The 12292-nt window shown below is 40.8% G+C and overlaps 1 protein-coding gene across 3 annotated transcripts in view; it reads left to right on the top strand.

Annotated features, from left to right (window-relative positions):
* The first annotated feature begins 493 nt into the window (after window positions 1-493).
* aggf1 (angiogenic factor with G patch and FHA domains 1) overlaps window positions 494-12292 on the top strand; it is a 63053-nt gene continuing 51254 nt past the window's right edge. Inside the window, exons 1-3 of one of the 3 annotated variants that reach the window (XM_043707179.1) lie at window positions 494-559; window positions 673-748; window positions 11523-11707. In XM_043707179.1, coding sequence (XP_043563114.1) covers window positions 11537-11707 — 171 coding nt within the window. In that variant the 5' untranslated portion in view covers window positions 494-559; window positions 673-748; window positions 11523-11536. Of the gene's footprint in view, window positions 749-11522; window positions 11708-12292 lie in introns of all 3 variants that reach the window. The other 2 variants (XM_043707186.1, XM_043707172.1) reach the window with 2 other exon arrangements.

Here is a 12292-nt window from a genome sequence, read left to right as displayed (position 1 = left end):
TGTAGAGAGAGGAGGAAAACTTCTTCAAGGCAGGCATCTTTGCAAGAGGATTCGCAGTAGGGTTAAAATCATTAAGGTAAAACAATGACTGCAGATGCCGGAAACCAGATTCTGGGCCAGAAACGTCGATTTTCCTGCTCCTCGGATGCTGCCCGAACTGCGGTGCGTTTCCGGCACTACTCTAATCCAGAATCTGGTTTCCAGCATCTGCAGTCATTGTTTTTACCTTATAGAAAAATTGCTCAGCTAAAAATGATATTTCTTCAGAATGTGCTACGACGGGAATGCGCAACTCCTGACTAGATTGGCACAATGATTGACCCTCCAGTGCACCATCAGAGGAGTTTCTGCAAAACTCTCTCCTTTCGTCTTGGACAACATTCGTGCCCGTGTGTGTAATGGCACAGTACAACCTGTAGAGGGTGGGGTACTGCAGCCGACGACGTTCTCGTTCACTGGATTGACGCTGCGCGCATTGCGTCAGACGTCACCGCGTCCTCCGGCGGAGAGCGCGCAGCGCCCGCGATGTTAAGATGGCGGCGCTTGATTCAGATGCAAAGTACAGGAGCTTTGCAGCAGTTACCTTTGAGATTCGCGGAACGCGAAAAAGATTGACATGAAAAGGAATGTAGCGGGTGCCGGGCAGTAATGTGATTTATTTGCTCTTTTTAGGTCTATCATGTGAGGCCAGAGTCAAACTTTGGGCTTGAGACGCGGAGAGTGGGCCTTTTTGTCGTTGAAGTTCATGGTAAGAGAGAGAAGGGTAATGTTCTCCAGAGATGATGAAGGAATAGCGAACCGAAAGCTGGTGCTTCCAGTTAAACCTGCTGGACTATAACCTGGTGTTGCGTGATTTTTAACTTTGAGCTGAGGGTGATCTGTGCTACAATTGCAGGGGACAGGGCGTGTAGGTTCCCCAGTTAGAATGAACTTTGATTCATTCTGCCTGAAATTTTTAATGAAACCGAAAGAACTGTGGATGCTGTAAATCAGAAGCAAGAATGGGAATTGTTGGAAAAGCTCAGCAGTTTTGGAAGCTTTTGTGGAGAGAAATCAGAGTTAACGTTTTGGATCCTTCCTCAGAGCTGAAGATTTCTCTCCACAGATGCTGCCTGACCTGCTGAGTCTTTCCACTCATTTCAGTTTTTGATTCTTCCTGAAATGTTAACCCATGTTTGTTGTCATGGGTTGTTTCTAGTATTTTCCTGTACTTGTTTACAGTGTTGGGGATTGTTAACTCCCTGTTTACCTCTCTCTCCTGATGAGCATTTTTTGATATCTTGAGTTGTTGGGACTTGTTTATGATGATTGCTGTGGTGATCACAACAATGGACTTTAAAAGTAATGGTTCAAATTTATGTGCAGGATAGTTCATTTGCAGAGAATCATATGTCAAGGTTATTCAGTCCATAATGCCTCTTTTAACTGCTTTTTTTTTAATAACAGTTGAATTCTGAGTCAGTCCCTTGGGATCAAAGATAACTTGAGATTTCCCCAAAGTGCCAATTGTCAACATAATTGTTTTTAAATGTAATCACTCTTAGAATGTAGGGATTCATTGTAATCAATTACAGAACACTAAGATCCTGCAATCGTTTGAGATCGATTACTATATCTGATTTGCTTGAAGACTAAATGTTGGCCTGAAAAGTTGGACAGTTTTGTTGTTCCATGGCACACTCACCCAATAGTACAATCTGGGTCTCAGTTTAACATCTCCGCCAAGAGATGACACCTTCTGTAATGCAATTCACTCAGTTCAGCTTTAAGTTGTGAGCCTACAGCTCTGTACGTGAATCTCTAAAGTATGGTTTGCTGCCATGACCTTTTGGAGATGGTGATCTTTTGTCTCAGGAACAAGCTTTTTTTTTATCTTCATCCTCAATTGCCTGGGGAAGGTGGTGATGGTTAGTTGATTTCTTGCACTGCTGCAGTATTTGCATTGTTGGAAAACACAATGCTGTTTGGAAGGGAGTTCCAGGATTTTGACCCAGTGACAGTGAAACAGTGATATAGTTTCAATCAAGATGGTGTGTGAGGGGAACAGATGGCATTGATTCTGGATCTGTTTCCTTTGTTGTTCTTAGTGGCAAAATTTGTAGGTTTGGAAGGTTAAGAGTGTTGGTGAGTTATAGAGTCGTAGAGATGTACAGCACAGAAACAGACCCTTTGGTCCAACTTGTCCATGCCGAGCAGATGTCCCAAATTAATCTCATCCCATTTGCCAGCACTTGGTCCATATCCCTCTAAACCTTTCCAATTCACATACCCATCCATATGCCTTTTAAATGTTGTAATTGTACTGGCCTCCTCCACTTCTCCGGCAGCTCTCCTCTTATAGATGGTAAACACTGTTACCATGTGCGATGGTGAATGGATTAATTGTTGAAAATGGTGGCTGGGGTGCCAGTCAAATGGACTATATTGAGCAGGATAGTGTCAAGCTTCTGGGAGCTGCTGGAATTGCATCCATTCAAGCAAGTGGGGCGTATTCCTCTACACTGCTTACTTGTGCCTTGTGGAAGGTGAATATGTTAGGAGGCAGGAGATGATTTACTCTCTGCAGAATTCCTAACTTCTCACCTCTTTGGAGAATCAGAGTTATACAACATGGAAAGAAACCCTTTGGTCCAACTCATCCATGCTGATCAGATAACCTAAACTCATCCAGTTCCATTTGCCAGCATCTGATGTTGTGTAACTTGAAAGAGTTCAGAAAAGATTTACAAGAATGTTGCCAGGGTTGGAGAGTTTGATCTATAGGGAGAGGCTGAATAGGCTGGGACTGTTTTCCCTGGAGTGTCAGAGGGTGAGGGGTGACCTTTTATAGAGGTTAATAAAATCAAGAGGGTCATGGTTAGGGTAAGTAGACAAAGTCTTTTCTCTGGTGTGAGGGAGTCCAGAGGACATAGGTTTAGGATAAGAGGGGAAAGATATAAAAGTGACCTAATGGACACCATTTTCAAGCAGAGGGTGCTGTGTATATGGAATGAGCTGCCAGAGGAAATGGTGAAGGCAGGTACAATTACAGCATTTAAAAGGCATCTGGATGGGTATGTGAATAGGATGGGTTGAGAGGGATATGGGCAAAATACTGGCAAATAGGTCTAGATTAATTTAGGACATCTGATCGGCATGAACGAGTTGGATCGAAGGGTGTGTTTCCGTGCTGTACATCTGAATCTAAGCAGGGTGACCAGAATTGAATGCTGTATTCTCAGATTGGTCTAACCAATGTCATATACAGCCACAATATGACCTTCCAAATCCTATGCTCAATGCAATGACTAATGAAGGCAAGTGTACCAAATGACCTTCTTCACCACACTACCTATCTGAGACTCCACTTAAGGAACTTTGCATCTGCACCCCGAGGTCGCTTTGTTCGACAGCACTCCCCAGGGCCCTAACATTGTGTATAAGTCCTACCCTGATTTGCCTTACCAGAACGCAACAATCAAACTCTATCTGCCACTCCTCAGTCCATTGTCCCAATCGATCAAGGTCCCATTATACTCTGAGATGACCTTCTTCACCATCAGATGACACCACCAATTTTGGTGTCATCTGTAAAATTACTAACCATACCTCCTATATTCACATCCAAATCATTTAAATAGATGATGAAAAGCAATAGACCCAGACCCAATCCTTGCTGCACACCAATGGTCACAGGTCCTCAGTCCGAAAAGCCACATTATTTATACAGCTACTCCAGTTCAGTTTCTGATCAGTAGTAACTCCCAAGATGTTTATAGTGGGAGTCCAGTGATGGTGGTATCATAAAACGTCAAAGAGTGCAGTTTAAATTCCCTCTTGATGGGGATAGTCATTGCTTAGCATTTGTGTGACATAGATGTTACTCACCAGTCACAAATCCAAGACTAGATGTTGTCCACATCTTACTGAACTTGGACACAGACTGCTTTAGTATCTGAGGAGTCATGAATGGTGCTGAATATTATGCAAGTGTCAGCAAACCCCCCACTTCTGACATTCTGATGGAGGAAAGGTAATTGATGGAGCAGGTGAAGATGATGGGCCTAGGACATTGCTTTGAGGAACCTCTGGAGAGATGTTCTGGTGCTGAGTTGCCTGATCTCCAACAACAACAAACATTTGTGCTTGATATGATTAAAACCATATGACACTTTTTCCCTGTAAATGACATTAACTCCAGTTTTGATAGGGTTTATTGAAGTGATACTTTGTTAAATGTTGCCTTGATGTCAAGGGCAGTGTCTGTCACCTCACCTTTGGAGTATACTCATTTGTCCATTTTTGGACCACAGCTGTAATAAAGTCAGGTGCTTAATGGCCCAGGCAGGAACTAACGTGAGCATCATATTCTTTTCAAATGCCATTTGATAACGCTGCCAATGAACCAAGGCTACTGCCTAACAGTAAAGAAAATTTCTGTGGTCCATATCTCAAAATCCAAATTCTTATTATAAGTATTCAGACACCATCACGGGGGTCTTGAAAAGTCACCCATCTGATAAAATGTTTTTGTATCAGGCAGGAGAATTGAAAAACAGAATTTTTAAAATGGTTACATGGTATGATAGGCAATTATATTTGATTTCTTGATCTCTTTAGAACAGTCCAGTTTTTTTTATGGGATCTACTTATCAGCCTTTCAAACTTGTACCAAGTAGCATACACTTGGTGTAACTTTTTGTCAATATCGATTTCTATTTTTCATGCAGTGTTTTTGTCATCATTATCATTATCCTCATTTGCACAGTGACACTGCAAGATAGAAGAGGCTTCTCAGTGTGTCTTGGTTTGTCTGTCCAGAAATGTACTGAAGTCTTCCATAAGACATAGGAGCAGAAATTAGGCCATTCAGCCCGAGTCTGCTCTGCCATTCAATCATGGCTGATAAGTTTCTCAACTCCTTCTCTCTGTAGCCTTTGATTCCCTAACAATTGTGAACCTATCTATCTGTCTTAAGTATATTCAATGACCTGGCTTCCACAGCCTTCTGTGTCAAGAATTCCAAAGATTCACCACTCTTTGGCTGAAGAAGTTTCTCCTCATCTCCTTCTAAAGGGTTTTCCCTTTACTTTAAGGGTGTGCCCTCACGTGCTAGTCTCTCCTAATGGAAAGACTAACCAGGCTTATCCAGGCCTTTCAATATTCATTAAACTTAAATTAGATCCTCCCTCATCCTTCTCAACTCCATTGAGTATAGAGTCAAGAGCCATTCCTGATGAAGGACTTTTGCCTGAAATGTCGATTCTCCTGCTCCTCGGATGCTGCCTGACCTGCTGTGCCTTTCCAGCACCACACTCTTGACTCTAATCTCCAGCATCTGCAGTACTCACTTTCGTCTCCATTGACTATAGACCCAGAGTCCTCAAACATTCCTCCATATATGTTTATCATAAACTGGCACATTGTGTTTGACAGCAAGAGTGCAAAGATTTCCAATATGACAATATAAAATAGGACCAAAGGTAAACCATTCAACCCTCAAGCTGTATCCTCAATAAGATTGTGGCTGATTTGATTGTGTGTGGAATTCCATGTTCCTTTCTATCCTTGATAACTATTGATATGCTTGCATAATACTAATCTGTCTACCTCTGCCTTATAAATATGTAATGACACTGCATCTGCTATCTTCTGAAACAGAGTTCCAAAATTGCACAACCTTCAAGGAAAATTCACTCATGTCTGTCCAATTTTAAAACACTGTCTCTTAGCTCTGGACTTATAATATGGACATGGAAAGGATAGTTCCTCTTTTCAAGAACTTTTGGGGATTATATAAACTTCAATTGAGTCACACCTTGCTCTTGCTGTCATCAATGCCCTCTAACTGAAACATTAAGTCCTCCCATTATATTAATTTCCTCTCACAATAAAGGATTGCATTCCATTACCCTTCTTGACGACATGCTATACATCACCTTTAGTGATGTATGCATTAGAACACCTAACATCCCCTGTATCTCAGAATTCCACAACTGTTACTCTATTTAAATAACACTTTTTCACCCTCTGTCAAAATGTACAATTTCATTTTCCCACTTTATTCAGTATCTGTCAGATTTTTCCCCATTCACTCAACCTATCTATTTCTATATGCATATTTTCCTACCAGTTTGTGTCGACTGTGAGCTCAGCTGCCTTTCATTTGTACTCTTCATGTAAGTGATTGATGTTAATTACAAAAAAAGATGAAGCTCCAGCAGAAATCTCTGCTGGATTCCGCTTGTCTTATCCATATTCTGTCAATTAGACAAAGACCAAATAACGCATGCTCTCTGTTTTCTGATAGCCAGCCAATCTTCTATTCATGCTAATATCTTACTCAAAACTTTTGATAATAGTATCTTATCAAATGCTTTCAGGAAATCCACAGACTTTTCCTTTATCTATAGCACATGTTACTCCTTCAAAGAAGTCTTAAAATGGGTTTCTCTTAATTTCCCTTTCACCAAACCATGCTGACTCTTTCCGATTATCTTGAGTTTTTTTTTGAAATGTGCAGCTATAATCTCTTTAACGATCAATTCTAACATCTCCCTATTACAGATTGGACCATTTTTAGATTACCAGATTAGCTTCTCTGACACGAAACACCTTTACAATTACCAATTCAAGTCAGCAAGTTAAGTTTCACCAATTTATAAGAAGGTATCTTAAGCCAAGTGGCAATATCATAACTGTTCTCTCTCTAGAATCAGCTTAAGTTTACTATACAGGCTTTGCATAAAGTTAAATTCTTTAAATTTTGTGTCCACAGCTGTGAAAATAAAAATTACAGGAAGTTGTATTTAAATAAATCACCAAAACAGTCCAAAACTAAGTGTACACTGATCACTATGCACGTTGACTTATCGGTATTAGAAGTGGAACACTTTGAAGAGGTGGGATGGAATGTAATGATGCAGCAGTAGCTTGAGGTATAGTCACCGTGTGCTAACACTGTGGAGTGAAGATACAGGAGTTCCAAGAAAATACAATATGACAGTTTAAAAATACCAGATCTGAGAGTATTAAGTTCTGAGATCAGTGAAACAATTCTGGAGAAATTCAATTAGCCCTTGGAGTCTGGTCTGCTATTCAATAAGGTTATGACTGAATTAACTCTATATACTTGGATATCCCTCTAACTTTGGTTAACAAAGTTACTTAATTTCTATCTTGATATTAATCATTAGTATAGAACAGTTTTGTTTTCTTCATTACCAAATTGACATTTGTCAGAGAGTTGAAAATTTCTGTCACCCTTTGCGTGGTAGAAGTGTTTCATAATTTAATTCCCAAACAATCTGGCTCTGATTTATAATCCATGTTCCATAGACCTAGAATCTATATCTATCAGAAATTATTTCATTTACCTTCTATACATCTTAATATTTTGAGAATTTTAAACAAATCACTCAACAAAAAAACTGTACACTCTACTTGCAGTTCAGCCCGGTATTACTGTAATAAATCTGTTTTAAATTCCCTTCATGACCGTATGTCTTTCCTACAGTGTTGTGCTAAGAATATTTCTCTGCTCTAAGTCAACTTGGTTATATGATCCTTATTAAATATATATTCACAGTTTAATGTTGCTCATGATCTTTAGTGATCTGATGAGTACTAAGAAAGCAATTTGGGTGTCAATCAGCAGTTTATTGCTGAGTGGGTGCTGATCGAGAGTAGACTGATGGGGAGGTAATTTCTAGGTTGAATTTGTCTTGCTTTTTATGTACAGGAAGTACGTGGGCAATTTTCCACATTGTCTGGTAGATGCCAGTGTTGTACGTGTACTGGGAGAGTTTGGCTAGGGGTGCAGCAATTTCTGGAGCTCAAGTCTTCAGTACTATTGCCAGAATGTTGTCAGGGTCCATTGCCTCTGCAGTATCCAGTCTCTCCAACTGTTACTTGATATCACATGGAGTGAATTGAATTGGTATCTGCAATGCTAGGGACCACTGGAGTAAATTGAGATGAATCATCTGCTTGTCACTTCTGGCTGAAGATTGCTGTGAATGTTGTAGCCTTATCTTTTGCACTGATTTGCTGGGCTGTTCCATCATTACCTGGGTGTGACAGGACTGTAGAGCTTAGATCTAATCCATTGATTGTGGGATTGCTTACCTCTGTCTATCACTTGCTGCTTATGCTGTTTGGCAAGCAAGTAGTCCTGTTTTGTAGCTTCACCAGGTTGACACTTCATTGTCAGATACGCCTACTCTGCTCCTGGCATGCCCTCCTGTAGTCTCCATTGAGCCAAGGTTGATTCCCTGGCTTGATGGTAATGGTTGAGTTGGGGATATGCTGGGCCAAGAGGTTACAGATTGTGCTAGAGTACAATTCTGTTACTATTGATGGCCAACAATGCCTCATGGATGCCTGAACTTGAGTTGTTAGATAGTTGTCCCATTTAGCACAGTGATAGTGCCACCTAACAGAATGGAGATTATTCTCAGTGTGAAGGCAGGATTTCATCTCTATAAGCACTGTGCCATGGTTGCTCTTACTGATACAATAATGGACAGATGCATCTGCATCCGAAACATTGGTAAGGATAAGATGAAGTATGTTTTGTCCTCTTGTTCCCTCACCATCTGCTGCAGACCCAGTCAACAGCTATAAAATTTAGGACCCGACCAGCTTGATTAGTAGTACTGCTGCCTAGCTACCCTTGGTGATGGACATTGAAATCTCCCACCCAGAGTACATTTTGTGCCCTTGCCATTCTCAGTATTGTTTAACATAGAGGAGTATTAGATTCATCAGCTGAAGGAATACTGTATATAGTAATCAGGAGGTTCCCTTGCCCATGTTTAACCTGAAGCCATAAGACGTCATGGGGTTTAGAGTCAATGTTGAGGACTTCCAGGGCAACTCCCTCCCTACTGCATACCGCTGCGCCATATCATCTGCTGGGTCTGTCCTGCCAGTGGGACAGGACATATCCAGGGATGGTGATAGTGACGTCTGGGATATTATAAGGTATGATTCCATGAGTGTGGCTATGGCAGGCTGTTGTTTGACTTGTCTGTGAGACAGCTCTCACAATTTTGGCACTTGTTCCTAGATGTTAGTAGGGTGGACTTCGCAGGGTCAACAATGCTGTTTCTGCCAATATCTTCTCCGGTCCCTACGTTGATGCTAGTTAATCCATCCGGTTTCATTTCTTTGAGATTTTGTGACAATCGATATAACTGGCTTGCTAGGCCATTTCAGAGGGCAGTTGAGAGTCAACCACATTGATGTGGGTCTGGAGTCACATGTAGGCCTGACTAGGTAAGGATGGCAGATTTCCTTCCCTGAAGGACATTAGTGAATCAGATTTTTCTGAATGATTTCATGGTTGTCACTAAATTTTTAATTTTAGCCTGTTTTTTATTATTGAATTCAAATTCCACAATCTGCCATGGTCCCCAGAACATGAGCTGAGTTTCGGGACTAATAGTCTGGCGATTAATACAATTGGGTCATCACATTCCCCGGACCTGATTTACCCTTGTCCATCCTGCTTGCACTCAATTCCCCACCCACCCCACTGACCTCCAGGAACCTCATTCTTCTCCTAGTGACGTGTTTGCCCCCAACAGAATCCCTTTTCCCTAGGGGCTCCGTCCACCAGTTTCCCCAGGGACCTGATGTTGTTCCTTTGAATTGCTCCAGACTTGACCACCCCTCACCCCAGGTGCCTAACTTCCTGGCCTCGTTCCAGATCCCCTGCTCCCACGCTGGATCTGACCACCTGAGACCTGAGTCACTTTTCCCTACTTGGGGCCCACTCTGGATCCATTCTTCCATCTGGCTGTGCCTCCAACCCCTGCTGACAAGAGAACTGTCAGAATGTAAGTACAGCTCATCACTTCTGAAGGAGCCTTGATTGGAATATCCAATCAGAAAATAGGTTCTTGATTAGTAAGAGGAACAAGGGTTATGGGGAGAAGGCAGGAGAATGGGCTGAGGATCATATCAGCCATAATTGAATAGTGGAGTAAATAATGAAGAGCTCTTTTATTTTGTTGAAAAAATGAATGGAAAGAGTGACAATTTGTATGTGGTTTTCACTCAGAGAATCTATCCCAAAATTTTTAGCTGTCTGCATGTGTCAAGGGGAGCTTGAGTCTTCGTAACAAAGCTTTGGACCTCCCTTATCTATTGTCTCCATGTTCAGATCCACCCCTTGGCTACTTTCAGTATCTCCACTTGTGCCTGTGGTCGGGAAGCAGATCATTTTTGTTTCTGTTTGGGTCAACTGGATCTTGATGTTGGGCGTGCTCCATCCACCTGGAGGAAAATGAGCACCATTGCTCTATTCTCCTCTGTTGAAGTTCAGAGTAATTGATTTCTTTGAGCTCATGCACAATTGGATGAGTGGTCTAATAAGCATTTGTTTCGTAATATAACTATTTGTTGTTGCTCTCTTTTTGATGTGAAAATTGGTGAGCTTCCTTGTATTCTGGTGATTGCATTCACCAAGTAAATGTCACACTGGTTTGTAGTTACATAAACCAATACATTCCAATATTGGCAATTAATAGCTAATTAGATATCATGGAAGGTATCTGTTCAAAGGTTAGGAGTATGATTCCTTCAAGTACTTTTAAAATGCTCTTCAGTTTTTAATGGGGCCACTTTTTTTTGTTGAGAAATCAAGTTGTTTCTGACTGTTGACTTCTGTACCAGCTTTGAATTCAGAGTGGTGGAGCACTTGGACTGAGTATGATGAAGATTTCTTCTGCACTTTTTTTTTATTTTCTTTTTAGCAGCATATCTGACACTCCTGTTCTTTTTTTTTACCCCCACATTACCATCTAACTGCGGTAGTGTTTATTTTTTCCCTCAGCACCCATGCTGTGTGTGTGCAAGTGTGAGAAACAGTGAAAGACACCAGGTGCATGAATCTTTATTCAAATTTCCACCACCAGGAAGAAAAGAAACACCCGAGTGGCCAGTGTGACAAGCAGCGTCCTTCACATCAAAGGGCAATGCTGTTTGATCAAACAGTGAAGGGGAGGGTAGGGATTCCTCTGCACTCTTACGTGCTAATCACCTATTTGAGAAAATTTACATCCCAGAAAGTGGTCACTTGGCTCATTATGTTTACTTCTGTCTTTATAATCAATTTGATTTTATTTTAATTAAGATGTGATCATTGTAATTATTGAAAAACCTAATGAAATGTGTGTCTGATACGGTTCAGTTAATAAATCCATCTCTTGATCATGAGGAAGAAGGTTTGAGCCCCAGTCTAGGACCTAAGTACAAAAAACTGATGGTTGGCACTCAGTGAAAATGTTGCACCAAGATACTGTTTCAAGACATTCAACTAATGACTTATCTGCCTGCTCAAGTACATATAAAAGGCTCCATGGAACTATTTTTAAATATAACAGGGGAGTTACCCTATTAACTTGGTTAATGTTTATCCTTCAATCAACATTTCAGAATGTCTACACTTTGTGGCATGTTTTGAAATGCTCAGTGAACAGCATTAAATAAAAGCCAAGTTTTTTTTTAAAATGGATGTTGTGTTCGGTTTTGTGCAGGTTATGGTTATAAGATGGCCACCACAGATGAGGATCAGCACTCAGAACCTGACTCTGAACTTCATGATCTAAGGCAGAAGGTCAGAAATTTGGAGGAAGAGTTAAGGTCTTGTAAAAGTCAGATTCACACTTTGCAGCAAGAACAAAGTCACACAAAGAGCTACAATGAAAATCTTCGCAAGCAGGTAATCATGTCAGGAAGTACATACAACAAAATTTAAGTCCAATATCTATGTTAAAAATATTTTCTGCAGTAAAAGTTGAAATGAAATATACTAAACAATAACTGTTTTATATCTGGAGTTCATCATACAATGATTACAACACAGGAAGAGGCCATTCAACATGTCATGCCCATGCTGGCCCTCTGACACCTTGCATCATCTCCTTTGTGTTTTCCTCATTTCCATGCAAAATTTGCTTCCTCAATATTGATTAATTTCCCTTTTGAATTCCTCAGTTGACTCTGCCTCCCCCCATTTTTGGGCTATGAATTCCAGATCCTAAACACTTGTGTGCAATAGGTTTTCCTTGTGACATCATTGCAGTTTTTATCAGTTGCCTTAAACTTATTTTCTCTGGTTCTCAGTCTTGCCACTAAGGGAAGTTTTTCCTGATCTACTCTATCCTGACCTCTCATGATTTTGCATACCTGTCAAATCTCCACTCAGTCTTCTCTAAGGGGAATAGTTCCAACTTCTCCAGTTCAAGTGACTGAAGTTACTCATCCCTGGAACTATTCTTAGAAATCTTTTTTGCACTTCCTAATG

This window comes from Chiloscyllium plagiosum, chromosome 2 (assembly GCF_004010195.1).
Source record: "Chiloscyllium plagiosum isolate BGI_BamShark_2017 chromosome 2, ASM401019v2, whole genome shotgun sequence".
In the NCBI taxonomy this organism is placed as follows: domain Eukaryota; kingdom Metazoa; phylum Chordata; class Chondrichthyes; order Orectolobiformes; family Hemiscylliidae; genus Chiloscyllium; species Chiloscyllium plagiosum.
Note: the sequence above shows the minus strand (reverse complement) of the source record. Positions and strands in the feature narration are given on the sequence as shown.